The sequence below is a fragment of the Phacochoerus africanus genome, chromosome 14, assembly GCF_016906955.1.
Source record: "Phacochoerus africanus isolate WHEZ1 chromosome 14, ROS_Pafr_v1, whole genome shotgun sequence".
Classification (NCBI taxonomy): domain Eukaryota; kingdom Metazoa; phylum Chordata; class Mammalia; order Artiodactyla; family Suidae; genus Phacochoerus; species Phacochoerus africanus.
The window spans coordinates 39,058,841-39,074,897 of NC_062557.1; the positions used below are offsets into that span (position 1 = coordinate 39,058,841).

Below are 16,057 nucleotides of genomic sequence, written 5' to 3' on the forward strand. Positions count from 1 at the left end.
TTCAATGGGAATAATGGGGGGAGGGGCCTGGCAGTGAGGGAGTTAAGGGAATTAACACTCATTGAGCACCTACTATTTGCCAGCATCTTCACATCTCATTCAGTCTTCCAAAAGTCAAGGATATTTATTCCTCTTTACAACAGGAAACTATGCTCCTAATCCCGTACTCATTAGATGGTTTAATCTCACGCTTTCTGATTCTAAATCCCTGGCTCTTCCCACCATTCTAGTCTGCCTCTCAGGCACGCTGAGGTTTTGTGCAAACAAAACAAAACTGTTCTTCCATTGCTGGCTGTGTTACACATAATCCTACCACCAAATTGTGAGCAAGCTGAAATGCAAATAAAATCTATTTATCCTAGATTATAAAACGTAATGTCTGACACTGGAAGAAACCATACTCTCTGCTTCACTTTATCACTGAGCCTCAAAATAAAACTGACTGAAGCACTAAGAAAAAAGAAAACCATGAACATGCACTGACTTACCAAGGCGACTGGCACTCTCTGACTGGGTGCTATGTTAGAATCCGGTTTATACTGCTGTATTAAGCCTGAACCCAATTCTTCGAGAAGCTGCCAAAATAAGAGAAATAGATTATCAGAGACGAGTATTAGAACTATTGAGGTAAAAAAATCACTTCCATTAGAGATAACTTAAAATCAAGGGGAAAAATAATTTCCAACTGACTTTCTTTCTTTCCTCAGTAACTGTTATCTCTGAGGCATTCTTTCCGGGAGCAAAATCACCAGGTATGTACTGTTAATTTACTCCCAAATATATTCTTTGGGTTTATATGTACAGCTGAAAAATGAGCTATGTATCACTTCCCTACCTGAAACCTCCTGAAGAAACAGAAGTGATGGACATGCAGCAGAGGGAAGAATGTAAAAGGGAGAGAAGAAAAAAGCACGTGGTTTTTAATGAAAATGACCTTTGCTCCATGAAGCTGGACAGCTGGATCTGCCTCTCCCAGGCACTTGCAAATCACCTCTCCAAGCTCCATCAAGTAGACTTGAGTAGTTGAAAAGTAGCCCCTTGCCAGATGGGCCAACACCTGTGAAGAACATAGGGGATTAACCCCAAAACCTGCATGCAGGACTATCATAACATCCAGAAAAGTGTTTCAGTATTTCAGAAATTACTCATACTCAAAAAGTAGCTGAGATCTGATGTAGAATGAAATGAAGAACAACCACAGTCTTTATTTAATGAGTAAAATCAATTAAGTATATTGTATAATTGTATGGTGATAAGTCTATAGTTTACAAAATGTGTTTCATTATCAATATTACCTCATTTAAGCCTGGGAAATTTTTCCCAGGTAGGTATATTAATTGAATGTTTCAGCTAAAGAAACTGAGGCTGAAAAAGTTAAATGTTAAAGAGGTTTAAAGGACATATTTTGTCTTTTTTGTCTTTTCAGGGCAGCACCCGCGGCATATGGCGGTTCCCAGGCTAGGGGTCAAATCCGAGCTGCAGCTGCTGGCCTATGCTAGAGTCACAGCAACGTGGGATCCGAGCTGAGTCTGTGACCTATACCATAGCGCACGGCAACACCAGATCCTTAACCCGTTGAGTGGGGCCAGGAATCAAACCAGTAACCTCATGGTTCCTGGTTGGATTTGTTTCCGCTGCGCCACAATGGAAACTCCCTAAAGGACATGTTTAATATTAACCAGATAATTAACAGCAGACCCCAGGACCCAACCTGTGTCTTAGATCATATTTGAGTATAGAAAAAGCAATTTTTTTTTTTTGGTCTTTTTGCCATTTCTTGGGCTGCTTCCGTGGCATATGGAGGTTCCCAGGCTAGGGGTCCAATCGGAGCTGCATCTGCAACCTACACCACAGCTCACGGCAATGCCAAATCCTTAACCCACTGAGCAAGGCCAGGGATCGAACCCACAACCTCATGGCTCCTAGTCGGATTCATTAACCACTGAGCCACGACGGGAACTCCAAAAAGCAAATGTTTTAATCTAAAGTGGTTTTCTTCTTCTAAAGGGGCAAATATTTTGTTGCGTCTACGCAGATAATAAAACCAAAGAGAAGTTTATAGAAAATTAAACATTTAACTTTCTGATCAGAAATCAAAGATTGATTGCATACTTTCAGAATTATTATATAATCTATTATACCCACCTGCCATACAATACCTGAGGTGACTAAAATGGCTTGTAAGAAAAAGGGACATATTGCCTTTGGAATGGATTGGCAATGAGATCCTGCTATGTAGCATTAAGAACTATGTCTACTCACTTATGATGGAGCATGATAATGTGAGAAAAAAGAATGTATACATGTATGTGTAACTGGGTCACCATGCTGTACAGTAGAAAAAAAAATAATCATGTATTGGGGAAATAAAAAAATATATATATAAAATTCAATTCAATTAAATTAAAAAAAGGGACAAATTTGACATTTTACAATCAAGCCCCTCCACCTAACCCCCCAAACAAACCAACAAAGCATTCACACCTAAACTATAACTCCCATCAACACCAATGACACATGGCTTGGTTTTACATTATTGCCAGACTTACCCCTCAGGAAGTAGTCACCCTATGAAGGAAGACTGATTACTTTTACTTCAGAGATGAGGAAATGAAACCTCCTACCTGTAAGGCCTCCAATCGCATGGGGAATGGTTCATAGGTGCTTCCTCCTGCAGAGCCAGCATCGCTACCTGAACAGGAATCCTCCTTGGGTAGAACAACAATGGAAATGCAAAGGCGAATGAGCCAGCAGGGCTCAGAAGAGCCCTTCAGCGTGTTAACCGATGCCTCCTCCAGAAAGGGTCCTGCCGGGGCTTTCTTCCACCAGTCAGGAGGGCTGAAGAGCGGAGTGGATGAACTGCTATTGCTGAGTCCAGAAGAACAGGGCTGTTGCAAAAGCAGCTGGACTTCAGGTAAAGGTGCGTGAGTGGACACTATGGCTCCCAAGAGTGTCAGACTTGACACACGAACATTAACATCTGTCAACAGCAACAGTAAGAACCTATCATCATGGGAACAGTTATCATAAGGATAATAATTATCACTGTAGGAAATGAAGAATTACAGCTTCCCTGGGAGTTCCCATTGTGGTTCAGCAGGTTATGAACCTGACTAGTATCCATGAAGATGCAGGTTCGATCCCTGGCCTTGCAAAGTGGGTTAAGGATCTGGCATTACCGTGAGCTGCGGTGTAGGCAGAAGATGCACCTCAGGTCCCGCCTTGCTGCGGCTGTGGTGTATGTAGGTCAGCAGCTGCATCTCCAATTTGACCCCTAGCCTGGGAACTTCCATATGCCATAGGTGCAGCACTAAAAAGTAAAATAAATAAAATAAAATAAATAATTATGGCTTCCTTGCTTTTAACCTGAATCTAATTAAACCTCTAGCCCTAACTTCCAACTTATAGGAAACACATGGGACAGAAGTATAAGTTAACATTGTAAAGAAAATATCCAACAGTAAGATATCTGGAAGACAACTGACTTGGACCCTTCCAAAATCAGTATCATAAAGAAAAAAAAAAAAAAGGGTGGTGGACTACCCAAGATTCAAAAAGGCTAATGTGAGGAGGTAGGACAAGATGGCACAGTAGGAAGATGCTGAGCTCATCTTCTCCCAGGAAATGCAGGAAAATAACAACTGAATACAGAGCAACTATCTCTGAGAATGACCCCAACTCTAGCAGAAAAAAATTTCCCATAACTAAGGATAAAGTCATAATGAGACAAGCAGGAAGATCAGAGACATGGTCTGGCATGGCACCCTGAGTGCTGAAAACACAGGCAGGAGGAATTTCACAGCCTCACATCCTCCCGAGGAGCAAGGGCTCTGAATCCCACACTGGGCTCCGCAGCCTAGGGGACCTGCACCAAGAAGATGAGCCCCCATAACATCTAGCTTTGAAAACCAGTGGGACTTATATCTAAGAGAGAGCCAGAGAGCTGTAGAGAATGCAGAATCCACTCTAAAAGGATGTACACAAAACCCACTTGCTCCAGGTCCTAGTGCAGTGACAGCAGTTTGAAAAGCACCTGATCACAAATGAAGGAGATTCAGTGACTAATTTTAAGCCTTGAGCCTGAGAGGGGCAGGGATCTGTTGGAGCCTTCTCTGCATACTAAGAAGATGGCAAGTGCTACTTAAATTTTTTTTTTCTTTGGCTCCCTTTCTACCTAGCTGGCCAGGCACTGGCAGGCACCATTTCTGACTCCACTGTACCACATATCCTACCTTGGGTCCACCTGAGGACTCTATCCAGCCAATGCTAGTCTAATGTGGTCCCCACTTAGAGCCAGCTATGGTGGGAGCCAGCCCCCTACACTAGCACACTTGCAGAAAGCCCAGCCCAGCTACAACAGAAGGGCACAAGCAACCCTCATGGGGAACAATCCTGGAGCACCTGGCCCTGGTAATCAGGGGAAACTTTAACACTGCACATATATCAATGGATAGATTATCCAAATAGAAAATCAGTAAGGAAACACTGGCCTTAAGTGACACATTATACTACATTCCACCCTAAAACAGCAGGATACACAGTCTTTTCAAGTGCACATGGAACATCCTCCAGGAGAGATCACATGTTAGGCCACAAAACAAGTCTCAATAAATTTAAGTAGACTGAAATTGTATCAAGCATCTTTGCAGGCCACAGCCTATGAGACTAGAAGTCAACTACAAGGAAAAAAAAAGAAAAAAAAAACAAAACAGAAAAGACACAAACAAGTGGAGTCTAAACAACATGCTACTAAACAACCAAGAAGTCAGTGAAAAAAATCATAGTGGAAATCTAAATATATCTTCAGACAAATGAAAATGTAAACACAGCATTTAAAAATCTATAGAACACAGGCAAAGGCAGTTCTAAGAGGGAAATTCATAGCAGTACAGGTCTACCTTAGGAAACAAGAAAAATCTCAAGTAATCTTACCTTTTACCTAAAAAAACTAAAAACAGAAAAACAAAACTAAAAGTAGGAAGAAAGAGAAAATTAGAGTGGAAATAAATGAAATAGATACTAAGGAGTTCCCATTGTGGCTCAGTGGGTTAAGAACCTGACTAGTGTCCATGAGGATGCAGTTCGATCCCTGGCCTCATTCAGTGGGTTAAGGATCTAGCATGGCTGCAAGCTGTGGCAAGAGTCAAAGATGCAGCTCAGATCTGGCATTGCTGTGGCTGTGGCATAGCTAGCAGCTGTGGCTCCGATTCAACTCCTAGCCCAGAAACTGTAGATGCAGCCCTAAGAAGAAAAAGAAAAAGAAAAAGAAGAAAAAAAGAAATAGATACTAAGAAGATAGCAGAAAACATCCATGAAACTAAAAGTTGGTTCTTTGAAAAGATAAACAAAATCAATAAACCTTCAGGCTCATCAAGAAAAATAGAAGGCATCAATAAAATAAAATAAATAAAATTAATAAAATCAGAAATAAGTTATAACTGACATCACAGAAATACAAAAGATCATAAGAGATTACTGCAAATGGTTACAAACCAATAAACTGGACTAGAAAAAATTTCTAAAAACATACACTCTTTCAAGAATGAAATAAAAAATCCGAATAGACCAAATACTAGTAATGAAATCAAATCAAAAATAAAAAAAACTCCACCAAAACAAAAGTCCAGGACCAGATGGCTTCAGAGATGAATTCTACTAAACATTTAAAGAAGACTTAATACCAATTCTTCTCAAACTATTCCAAAAAACTGAAAAGGAAATAATGCTTCCAAATTCATTTATGGGGCAAGCATTAAAATGATAGCAAAACCACTTAAAAACACTACAAAGAAAATTACAGGCCAATATCCCTGATGAACACAGATAGAAAAATCCTCAATCAAATTCAACAATACATTAAAAGGATCATACAATGTAATCAAGTGAGATTTATCCCAGGGATGCAAGGATGGTACAATACCTGCAAATCAATTAACCTAATGCACCACATTAAAAAAAAGGGTAAAAATCATATATCATCTCAATAGATGCAGAAAAAGCTTCTGACAAAATTCAACATCCTCTTACAATAAAAAACTCTCAATAAAGTAGATACAGAGGAACATACCTCAACATAATAAAGGTCATATATGACAACCCACAGCTAATAAACTCAACAGTTAAAAGCTGAAAGCATGTCCTCTAAGGTCAGGGACAAGACAAGGATACCCACTCTTGCCACTTAAATCCAACATAGTATGAGGAGTCTGAGACACAGCAGACAAGAAAAAGAAAAGTCATCCAAATTGGAAAGGAAGAAGTAAAACTGTCACTCTTTTTTTTTGTCTTTTGTCTTTTTTGTTGTTGTTGTTGTTGCTATTTCTTGGGCCGCTCCCGCGGCATATGGAGGTTCCCAGGCTAGGGGTCCAATCGGAGCTGTAGCCACTGGCCTACACCAGAGCCACAGCAACGTGGGATCCGAGCTGCGTCTGCAACCTACACCACAGCTCACGGCAACGCCGGATCGTTAACCCACTGAGCAAGGGCAGGGACCGAACCCGCAACCTCATGGTTCCTAGTCGGATTTGTTAACCACTGCGCCACGATGGGAACTCCAAAACTGTCACTCTTTATATATGACAAGATACTATACATGTCATATAGTATACACATGTCATGATACTAAAACCCTGAAGACTCCACCAAAAAAACTATTAGAACTAATAAATCAGCTCAGTGAAGTTGTACAAAATTAATATACAGAAATCTGCAGCATTTCTATTCACTAATAACAACCCATCAGAAAGAGAAATTAAAACAATGCCGTTTATAATTGCATCAAAAAAAACCCACCTAGGAATAAATTTAATCAAGGAGGTGAAAGACCTATATTCTAAAAACTATGAGACATTGATGAAACTGAAGACAACACAAATAAATGGAAAGATATACCATGCTTGTGGATTGGAATAATTAAAATTGTTAAAATGTCCATACTACCCACAGCAATCTACAGGTTCGATGCAGTCCCAATAAAGACACTCACGGGAGTTCCCGTCGTGGCAGAGTGGTTAAAAAATCCGACTAGGAACCATGAGGTTGTGGGTTCGATCCCTGCCCTTGCTCAGTGGGTTAACGATCCGGCGTTGCCATGAGCTGTGGTGTAGGTTGCAGACGTGGCTTGGATCCCGCATTGCTGTGGCTCTGGCGTAGGCTGGCGGCTACAGCTTCGATTAGACCCCTAGCCTAGGAACCTCCATATGCCGCAGGAGTGGCCCAAGAAATGGCAAAAAGACCAAAAAAAACCCCACAAAACACTCACGGCATTTTTCAGAGAACTAGAACAAATAATCCTAAACTTTGTACAAAACCATAAAAACACCTGAGTAGCCAAAGTAATCTTGAGAAAAAAAGAACAAAGCTGGAGTTAGCATATACCCTGATTTCAAACTATACTACAAAGCTATAGTAATCAAAACAATGTGGTATGGGCACAAAAACCAGACACATAGATCAATGGAAGAGAAGAGAGAGCCCAGAAATAAACCCACTCTTATGTGGTCAATTTATCGACGACAAAGGAGGCAAGAATATGCAATGGGGAAAAGAGCCCCTTCAATAAACGGTGTTGGGAAGCCTGGACAGATACATGTAAACAATGAAACTGGACCACTTTCTTATATCACATACAAACATAAACTAAAAATGGATTAAAGACTTAAATGTAAGACCTGAAACCATAAAATACCTAGAAGAAAGCAGACAGTATACTTTTTTTTTTTTTTAAATGGCTGCACATATGCTGTAGCTGTAGCAATGCCAGATCCTTTAATCCACTGTGCTGGGCCAGGGATTGAACCCATACCTCTGCAGCAACCTGAGCCGTTGCAGTCGGATTCTTAACCTTCTGTGCCATAGAGGGAACTCCAGCACACTCTGATGTCAGTATTAGGAGCATTATTTGGGATTTGTCTCCTCAGGCAAGGGAAAGAAAAAGCAAAAATAAATAAGTAGAACTACATCAAGCTAAAAAACTTTCACATAGTAAGGGAAATCAATAAAATAAAAAGGCAATTTACTGAATGGTAGAAGGTATTTTCGAATGATATATCCAATAAGAGATTAATATGCAAATAATATAAAGAAATCATACAACTCAATAGCAAAAAAACTAAACAATCCCATTAAAAATGGGCAGAGGGCCTGAATAGTCATTTCTCCAAAAAAACATACAAATGGCCAACAAACGCCTAAGAAGATGCTCCACATCACTAATCATTAGGGAAACGCAAATCAAAAGCACAATGAGCTATCACCTCACAGCTGTCAGAATGGCCATCATCAAAAAGATAAGAAACAAAAAATGTTGGCAAGTATGTAAAGAAAAGGGAAACCCGGAGTTCCCGTTGTGGCACAGTGGTTAACGAATCTGACTAGGAACCATGAGGTTGCAGGTTTGATCCCTGGCCTTCCTCAGTGGGTTAAGGATCCAGCGTTGCTGTGGCTGTGGTGTAGGCCAGCAGCTACAGCTCCGACTGGACCTCTAGCCTGGGAACCTCCATATGCTGCAGGAGCAGCCCAAGAAATGGCAAAAAGACAAAAAAAAAAAAATCCAGGCCTCCTTCAAGTTCTACTATTCTAACTAAAAACTCAACTTATCAGAATGTGGTCTGATCCAGAAGCTCACAAACAAAAGGAAAACAAATGTTCTACAGGTAAGCACGTACATATTATATGAGGGAGTGTCAGGAAATAAGACTAGTTAGCGGTGATTTGAGGTTCTGGAATTTTATTCCAACTTTAGAGGAGATAATGTTAAAAGACGTTAAGTTTGATATTCCACTTTTTCTTTCCCAAAAGAGGATGATGTCTGTCTATCTGACTGGCCATCCATCCTCTACCTATATCTAAAGGGTATGAATTATTTCACACTAGAGCGGGACCCCAAATCCTTCACTCAATCCTAATTCTAAAGGGATACTCTGCTCACTGCACTGATGCATTGAAGAGGCATTAAACTTTACAGTTAATTCTCCAGGTCACGTCTTTCCAGTGGTGCCTCCTTGGGCTTGAGGGGTCAAAAGTGAGGTTCTAGCAATAGTTCTCACCAAACCCTGACGAGAATAAACAGAGATATCTTAGAGCTATAAAAATGCTCTGAATATTTTTAAACTAATTATCTAGATTTGGTTGATACAAAAAAGCAATCAGTTTTAAACTATCACCAACCTTTGTGGCGGATATAAGGCTTTATCTGGTTCCAGACTTTGGTCAGCAGGCTGAGTTTCAAACGATTATAAGGTGAATTTGATACTAAGTTTGCAAGGCACTGCAAAACACAAAAAGCATAGTTCAATGGGCCTGACTGAGCCACAGCATAGAGATAAAATTTTAGAGCATTTAATTAAAAAACAAAAGTCTACTTAATATGAAAAATAAGCACCCCCCACTCCCAGGAATAGCACTGTAATCTCATTGGTACAGCTTAATACTAAAGATAAAGGAGTATTTTAAGGAAATCATTTATTTGGACATACAGAGATTGTAGGTATGATCAGACAAGTAGCAACAGACTTCCAAATAGTATATCTTTAATTAAAATCACTACTTAGTTATATTCTTACTCTGGGGCAATATAAACATTACACAAATTTAAACAGAGAAACTGCCTCTGGAACTCACGCTAACTTGGCACATTTACCTTAATTATCTGAGTGAGGGTCTGTGAGGATGATTCAGCCACCAAAGCTAACAAAAGACATCTGTGCAACTCTTTAATGCTGGAAGCAACCATTACAGAAAAGGGAGTAAAAGCCCTTCTGTGGTCACTGGTATCTTCGGCAATGGAAAGAAACTGCTTTGAGCCTTCTAAGATGGCAGATAAAACTTGCAGGGCACAGGCACGGGTCTGAAATTTCAGGATAATGCACATTAGTTAGTTAAAAATCAGAAGTTGAATCTCCTTCTTCCTATATATATTTTTTATTTTAAAAGTATTTAGGATCATTTTAATTAAGAAGAATGAAGGCAATCAGATTATCAGGTCCTAAAAGTAGCTGTGAACTAAGTCACTCACACCCCTACCCCTACACTTTTAAAAAACCAAAAAAACCTTAAATCACATTCCTGTTAGGTTTTCTTACTGTAAGGAATAAGTCTAAGCTACACCATAGTATAAAAACCTGAAAATAAAGATGAGAGGCCTAGGTTATTCAAGCATAACATCAACTGAAAAGAGAATTAAACAGCCTGAGGGGTAGAAAAAAAATACACACACCTAGAGTCTGTTTCATATCACAGTTCCTGAGGACATTCTGATTTACAGTCCACCCTGAAGCATCCATGAGCGCTCAAGGTTAATGAAATAGGATATGAGGAACCTTGCACATACTCAGCTTGGCAGGCACTATTAATGACCCAACTTTTAGGAACATTCTTAGGTATAGGAAATAACCCTACCTGAATAAGAATCTTTGCTAATCAAAGAAATACTATTAAATATAACCCTATGGATGGAAAGGGAAATACCTGCACCTTTATCAATGGACTGCTGTGTATGACAGGAAAAGTGCCACTGCATCTATGTTTTCTTTATAAGATTAAAAGATTACTTTCAATTGGTACCATGATGATTTTGGGGTATTAAAAAATCATAAAAGAAATGAAAAGAAAAAAAGCCAATTTAACCAAAATGAAATATAGGTGATAAATGCAGGACTTACGAAATAATACTGTACCCTCTTTGGCCAGTTCACCCAAAAATGCCAATTAAATCTTTCAGTCAGATTTTTAAAAAGTAAGGAACTTACACTATGGAATGTAATCTAAACATTTACTCAATACGAAGCAAATCTTAGATGGATATGAAAAATCACCAACTGTATCTCCAAGTAATCAAGAAATAAATCATTTCTACAAGATGTTTGTAGAGTGGAATCCAAACAAAAAACTAAATATTATTGTTTTGAGAACTTTATAGTACAGTATAATATATATAGTATATATATTGTAGTATGGCTTGATTTTTTGTAATTAAGCAAAAACACTTAGGTCAGGAAGTTGGCCATGCTCTTGCACAAATCAGTTGATCCAAGAAGTAGTTAGATCAGGGGCTAGCAAACCTTTTCTGTAAAGGGCCAGTAGTACAAATTTTATTTGTGTGTGTGTGTGTCTAATTTTTTTTTGGCCATGTCTGCCGCATGCAGAAGTTCCTAAGCCAAGGATCAAACCTATGCCACAGCAGTGACAATGCCAGGCCTTTAACCCATTGAGCCACCAGGGAACTCCCAAATTTTATTTTTAAAATTATAGTTGATTTACAATGTTGTGTCAATTTCTGCTGTACAGCAAAGTGACCCATATATACTAAATCTTACTTTTTTCGACTTTGCAGGCCACGGGTCTTTGTTGCAACCATTCAACTCTGCTACGTTAGCATAGATACTGTATAAAGAAATTAAATGTGACTGTGTTGAAATAAAATTTTACTTACGGACAGTGAAATGTCAATTTCATGTACTTTTTACATATCATAAAATATTACTTCTGATTAAGAAAAAAACACTTAAAAGCATAAAAAACATGTTTAGCTCATGGGTCATACCAAAACAGGTAGTGGGCCAGATCTGGTTCATAGGCCATAGTCCACCAACCTCTGATTAGACGGCTAGCTGATCTTAACTGAAAAAGGCAGATGTTATGGTAAACCCTCATTTATTTAGAACATAATTAAATATCACAATTCTAGCAGCTCACAAACCAAATAAAATTAAGAGCCAAGATGTAGAAAAAAATGAATACTCAAAAGTAAAAAATTTTCAGCTCGATTAACTTTGGTACCCTAAGAGAGAAAAGGCATTCATGACTATCACAGATGAAAAACAAAAGGAATCTCAATGAAAGCAGTTCTTTTTTACTGTCAAGGTATAAAATCTTTATGGAAATATGATACTATATCAAGTTATACTTCTCATGGTTCTGATTTATTTCCTCTAAATGATATTTAATGAATCTTTGTTGTTATAAAAATACTATTTATGGCACTAAATCAGGCCCAGATTCCACTTCATTTATTCTTATATCAATTTTCTATATATTGCTAGAGTTCCCATTGGGACTCAGTACTAACGAACCCAACTAGTATCCATGAGGATGCAGGTTCAATCCCTGCCCTCGCTCAGTGGGTTAAAGATCGAGTGTTGCCATGAGCTGTGGTGTAGGTTGCAGACGTGGCTCAGATCTAGCATTGCTGTGGCTGTGGCATAAGCCAGCAGCTGCAGCTTCAATTTGACCCCTAGCCTGGGAACTTCTATATGCCATGGGTGTGGCCCTAAAAAAAAAAAAATTACATATTGTTTACATTCTAATAATCAGCACTTCCAGCAGAAAATTCCTGATTTATGGCAAACCATAAGAGGTGCAGCTCTCTAGAGAGCTCATTTTAAGTTTTTACTGTTTGAGTATTTACAATGGTGGATGAAAGGTTTCTTAATCTTATCAACATCAGTGTGCTCAGTTTCACTAGAGGGTAGCTCTACCTCATTCAGCCCAAAGGCTTGCTCAAGGTAATGAAATAAGAAAGCACTTTTCCTTTTTTTGCTACTTAAGAATATAGTAGAAAGTTTTGCTGAGGTGGCTCATTCAATCTTTATTTTTTCCTTTTTGGTGTATGTTTGGTCTCAGAATATTCCTGGGAGTGTGATAAAGAGGTCACTGCTGGAAGTGGGTACTGCTGGGGTTTCAATGCAAGGTACCTGGCAGTGCTTGTCTTCGGTTTTATCCAAGTACTAATTATTCTTCACATATGTTCAGGGTTAATTTCACTTAATCACAACCCCAAAGCTGGGTGCCTTTTAGGTGGAGCCATGTGAATAATGTGTCAAGGTCTCTAGATCTGAGACATTCAAGCAAGGGTCACCTGTTCTTGGTTGGCCATATAAGAGAAAACCTGATTTCCTACCATTCTATGATAGTTAAAAATTTCAACCCTTTATTCCCTTCCCTAGTTATGCTATCTATTATCCAGATTTTGATTTGTTTCCACATTTCATAGCTCGATAAAAAAATAATCATCATGGAATCTGAAAATGTGGTTAATTCTCAAGGTACCAAGAGGAAGGTCTGCCCTGCAGTCTATCTATCCCTTAGATCAAGCCTTGCCGTTATGTACCCACAATATACCTTTGTAGCACCTGAGTAAATCATATGGAAGAAACTCAAATTAGTTGTGTTGTTATACTGACTGCTCCATGCTGCCTGCAAACACAGGATGTGCTTTCTGAAGCACATTTCCAGCATGTAAACAGATGACGATTTCCCAAGTACCTCCACCACTAAAACCTAGTGAAATTTCTAAGTGTTTCTCCTTCTCAGTGAACCGTTCTAGCATTTTACATTCCTGTTTCCTAAAAGTAATCTCTGTCATTGTGGGTGTTTTGAATAGAGTAGTCCAATCACCTTGCCTTCCGTCCATTTCTCTCTGGGGAATTTCTGAGTATATTACTGATGATTGTGTTTCCAACTGAATTTACCATAGGTCATATCAGAGCTGCCATGAACTGAAAATCATCATCACTGTGCACTCCAATAAGGGGATACACTACTGTTGCCTTGTCTTTTCCATCCTGGTGAAGAGAAACTTCAAACTATCCAACTCCATACTCAATGAGCCCCTGAGAAGATGACCAGTTTTATACGTGGTGGCAACTTTTAACCTAGCTCTGATCAATCCAGAATGCTGCTACATGAACCAGTAACTGTAATTTTTGCACATAATTTTCTAGAAGTCTTTCTAAAAAGCCTCTCTCGCTGACATCATCTACAAGACACTTTCTTCTAGCATGGGCCTTGGCTCACAAGGTGTGCACCAAAGCCCATTATGGACAATTATCACAACACTTAGGCATTAGCAGAGTTGCACAGCGGAAACGTGCTGGGCCCATATCACAACACTTATTTACATCCTTCTAAATCTAGTATCTGCTAAAAATCTACTGAATATAATCATTTCACTTACCATTACACTAAACTGAAAAATTTTAACCATTACTTTGTTCTTTTAAAAATCTTTTTTAAAAATGATGATTAGTTGGTACAACCACTACGGAAAACATTATGGAGGTACCTTAGAAAACTAAATATAGAACTACCATATGACCCAGCAATCCCACTCTTGGGCACATTATCTGCACAAAACTTTCCTTGAAAAAGACACATGCACTGGTATGTTCAGTGCAGCTCTATTCACAATAGCCAAGACATGGAAACAACCTAAACATCCATCAACAGATGACCAGATTAAGAAGATGTGGTATATATACACAATGGAATACTACTCAGCCATAAAAAGAACAAAATAATGTCATTTGCAGCAACATGGATCAACTAGAGACTCTCATACTAAGTGAATTAAGTCAGAGAAAGATAAATACCACATGATATTACTTATCTGGAATTTAATATATGGCACAAATGAACTTTTCCACAGAAAAGAAAATCATGGACATGGAGAACATACTTGTGGTTGCCAAGAGGGAGGGGGAAGGAGTAAGATGGACTGGGAATTTGGGGTTAATAGATGCAAACCATTGCCTTTGAAATGGATAAGCAATGAGATCCTGCTGCCTAACACTGGGAACTATATCTAATCACTTATGATGGAGCATGATAATGTAAGAAAAAGAATGTATATATGTATGTGTGTGACTGGGTCACCTTGCTGTACAGAAGAAAATTGACAGAACACTATAAACCAGCTATAATGGAAAGAAATAAAAATCATTAAAAAAAAAATGATGACTGGTTTTTCGTTTCTCCAGGACCTTTGTGTGGCTTTTGCACTGGACCTAAGACATCTCCAGAAGGAAGGTCTACATATGTATACTTTTTTTTTTACTCAGCACATTTCCTACATTCAATGAAGTTAAACAGCAAAAACATATCTAAGAAGTACCCAAATCAAGGAGGAGCACTTTGCAATAAGGGGAATTTCTCATGGTAAAGTCAGATATAAACATTTGAAAAATATAAAGACAAAAATATCATGAAAATTATTTCAATCTACTTTCTTCAGATATGACCCTATAACCTCCCTATACTCAAATCCCCTTATCTGGGCAGCTGCAGTGCGGGTGGCTTACTTGGCCTGCTACTTGCCCCATGGCACCACCTCCATTTCCTTAGCTACTTACAACTGCTCCACTCAGCTGGAGAGTCTTCAAAAATATAAATATCTATCTATCTATATATTTTTTCCCAACCTTTATAGCAGTTTTCCTTCCAACTGCTGGAATAGCCTCATTACTTATTTATATGCCACCATCATTTTCCATTTTTCTCCTAGGTTCTCATTCACTACTGATTTAGTCAATGTGAAAGATTTCTACTGGTTTAACTATTTAGGATACTGGGTTTTTGAAATACCCTACAAGACATTTTGAGGGAATATATTTGAGGCTAGTTTATTTTTCTTTGCCCTGTAAAAGCGCTGAAGGGTCCTTTAGAAATTTCCTTATATAGTAATTAGCTAGTCAAGAAGATGATCCAAGAGCGTTCCAATGCAGTACGGATTGCTAGCCCTCCTCCCTGCTTTTAAGGGAAAAAATCTTAAAACTAGAAACAAAATACTAAGTGGCCTAGTTGAAACTAGTCACTTTGAGAGCATAGGCTGGTGACCTGAGGACACCAGATGCCATTCAACATGCATTTTTAATGTTAAGTATTGTAACAGGAATCTAAATACTAAACTACGTCCTTATTTGGGTAAGAAGCTAACTTCTGGAGAAGAGTTAATATACCCAAGAAGAGGCAAACACTTCAGCAGCCACAGCTACCTTACTGCAGCTACCCATGACTACCAAGTTATTTTTTCTTCTTTTTTAAAAATAAGTTTTTCTGGAGTTCCTGTTGTGGCTCAGAGGAAAGGAATCCGACTAGCAACCATGAGGACACAGGTTCAATCCCTGGCCTTGCTCAGTGGGTTAAGGATCCAGCATTGCCATGAGCTGTGGTGTAGGTTGCAGATGTGGCTCAGATCTGGCGTTGCTGTGACTGTGGCACAGGCCAGAGACTACGGCTCTGATTTGACCCCTAGGCTAGGAACCTCCATATGCCACGGGTG

The 16,057-nt window shown here is 38.9% G+C and overlaps 1 protein-coding gene across 3 annotated transcripts in view; it reads right to left on the reverse strand.

The window, feature by feature from the left end:
- Window positions 1–16,057, reverse strand: part of HEATR6 (HEAT repeat containing 6) — a 40,672-nt gene that overhangs the window by 9,577 nt on the left and 15,038 nt on the right. For all 3 annotated transcript variants that reach the window (XM_047757245.1, XM_047757246.1, XM_047757247.1), the window contains 5 exons: window positions 9,641–9,847; window positions 9,169–9,268; window positions 2,625–2,980; window positions 935–1,057; window positions 489–575 (listed from right to left, as the gene is read on the reverse strand). In XM_047757245.1, the coding sequence (XP_047613201.1) occupies window positions 489–575; window positions 935–1,057; window positions 2,625–2,980; window positions 9,169–9,268; window positions 9,641–9,847 (873 nt within the window). The remainder of the gene's footprint in view (window positions 1–488; window positions 576–934; window positions 1,058–2,624; window positions 2,981–9,168; window positions 9,269–9,640; window positions 9,848–16,057) is intronic.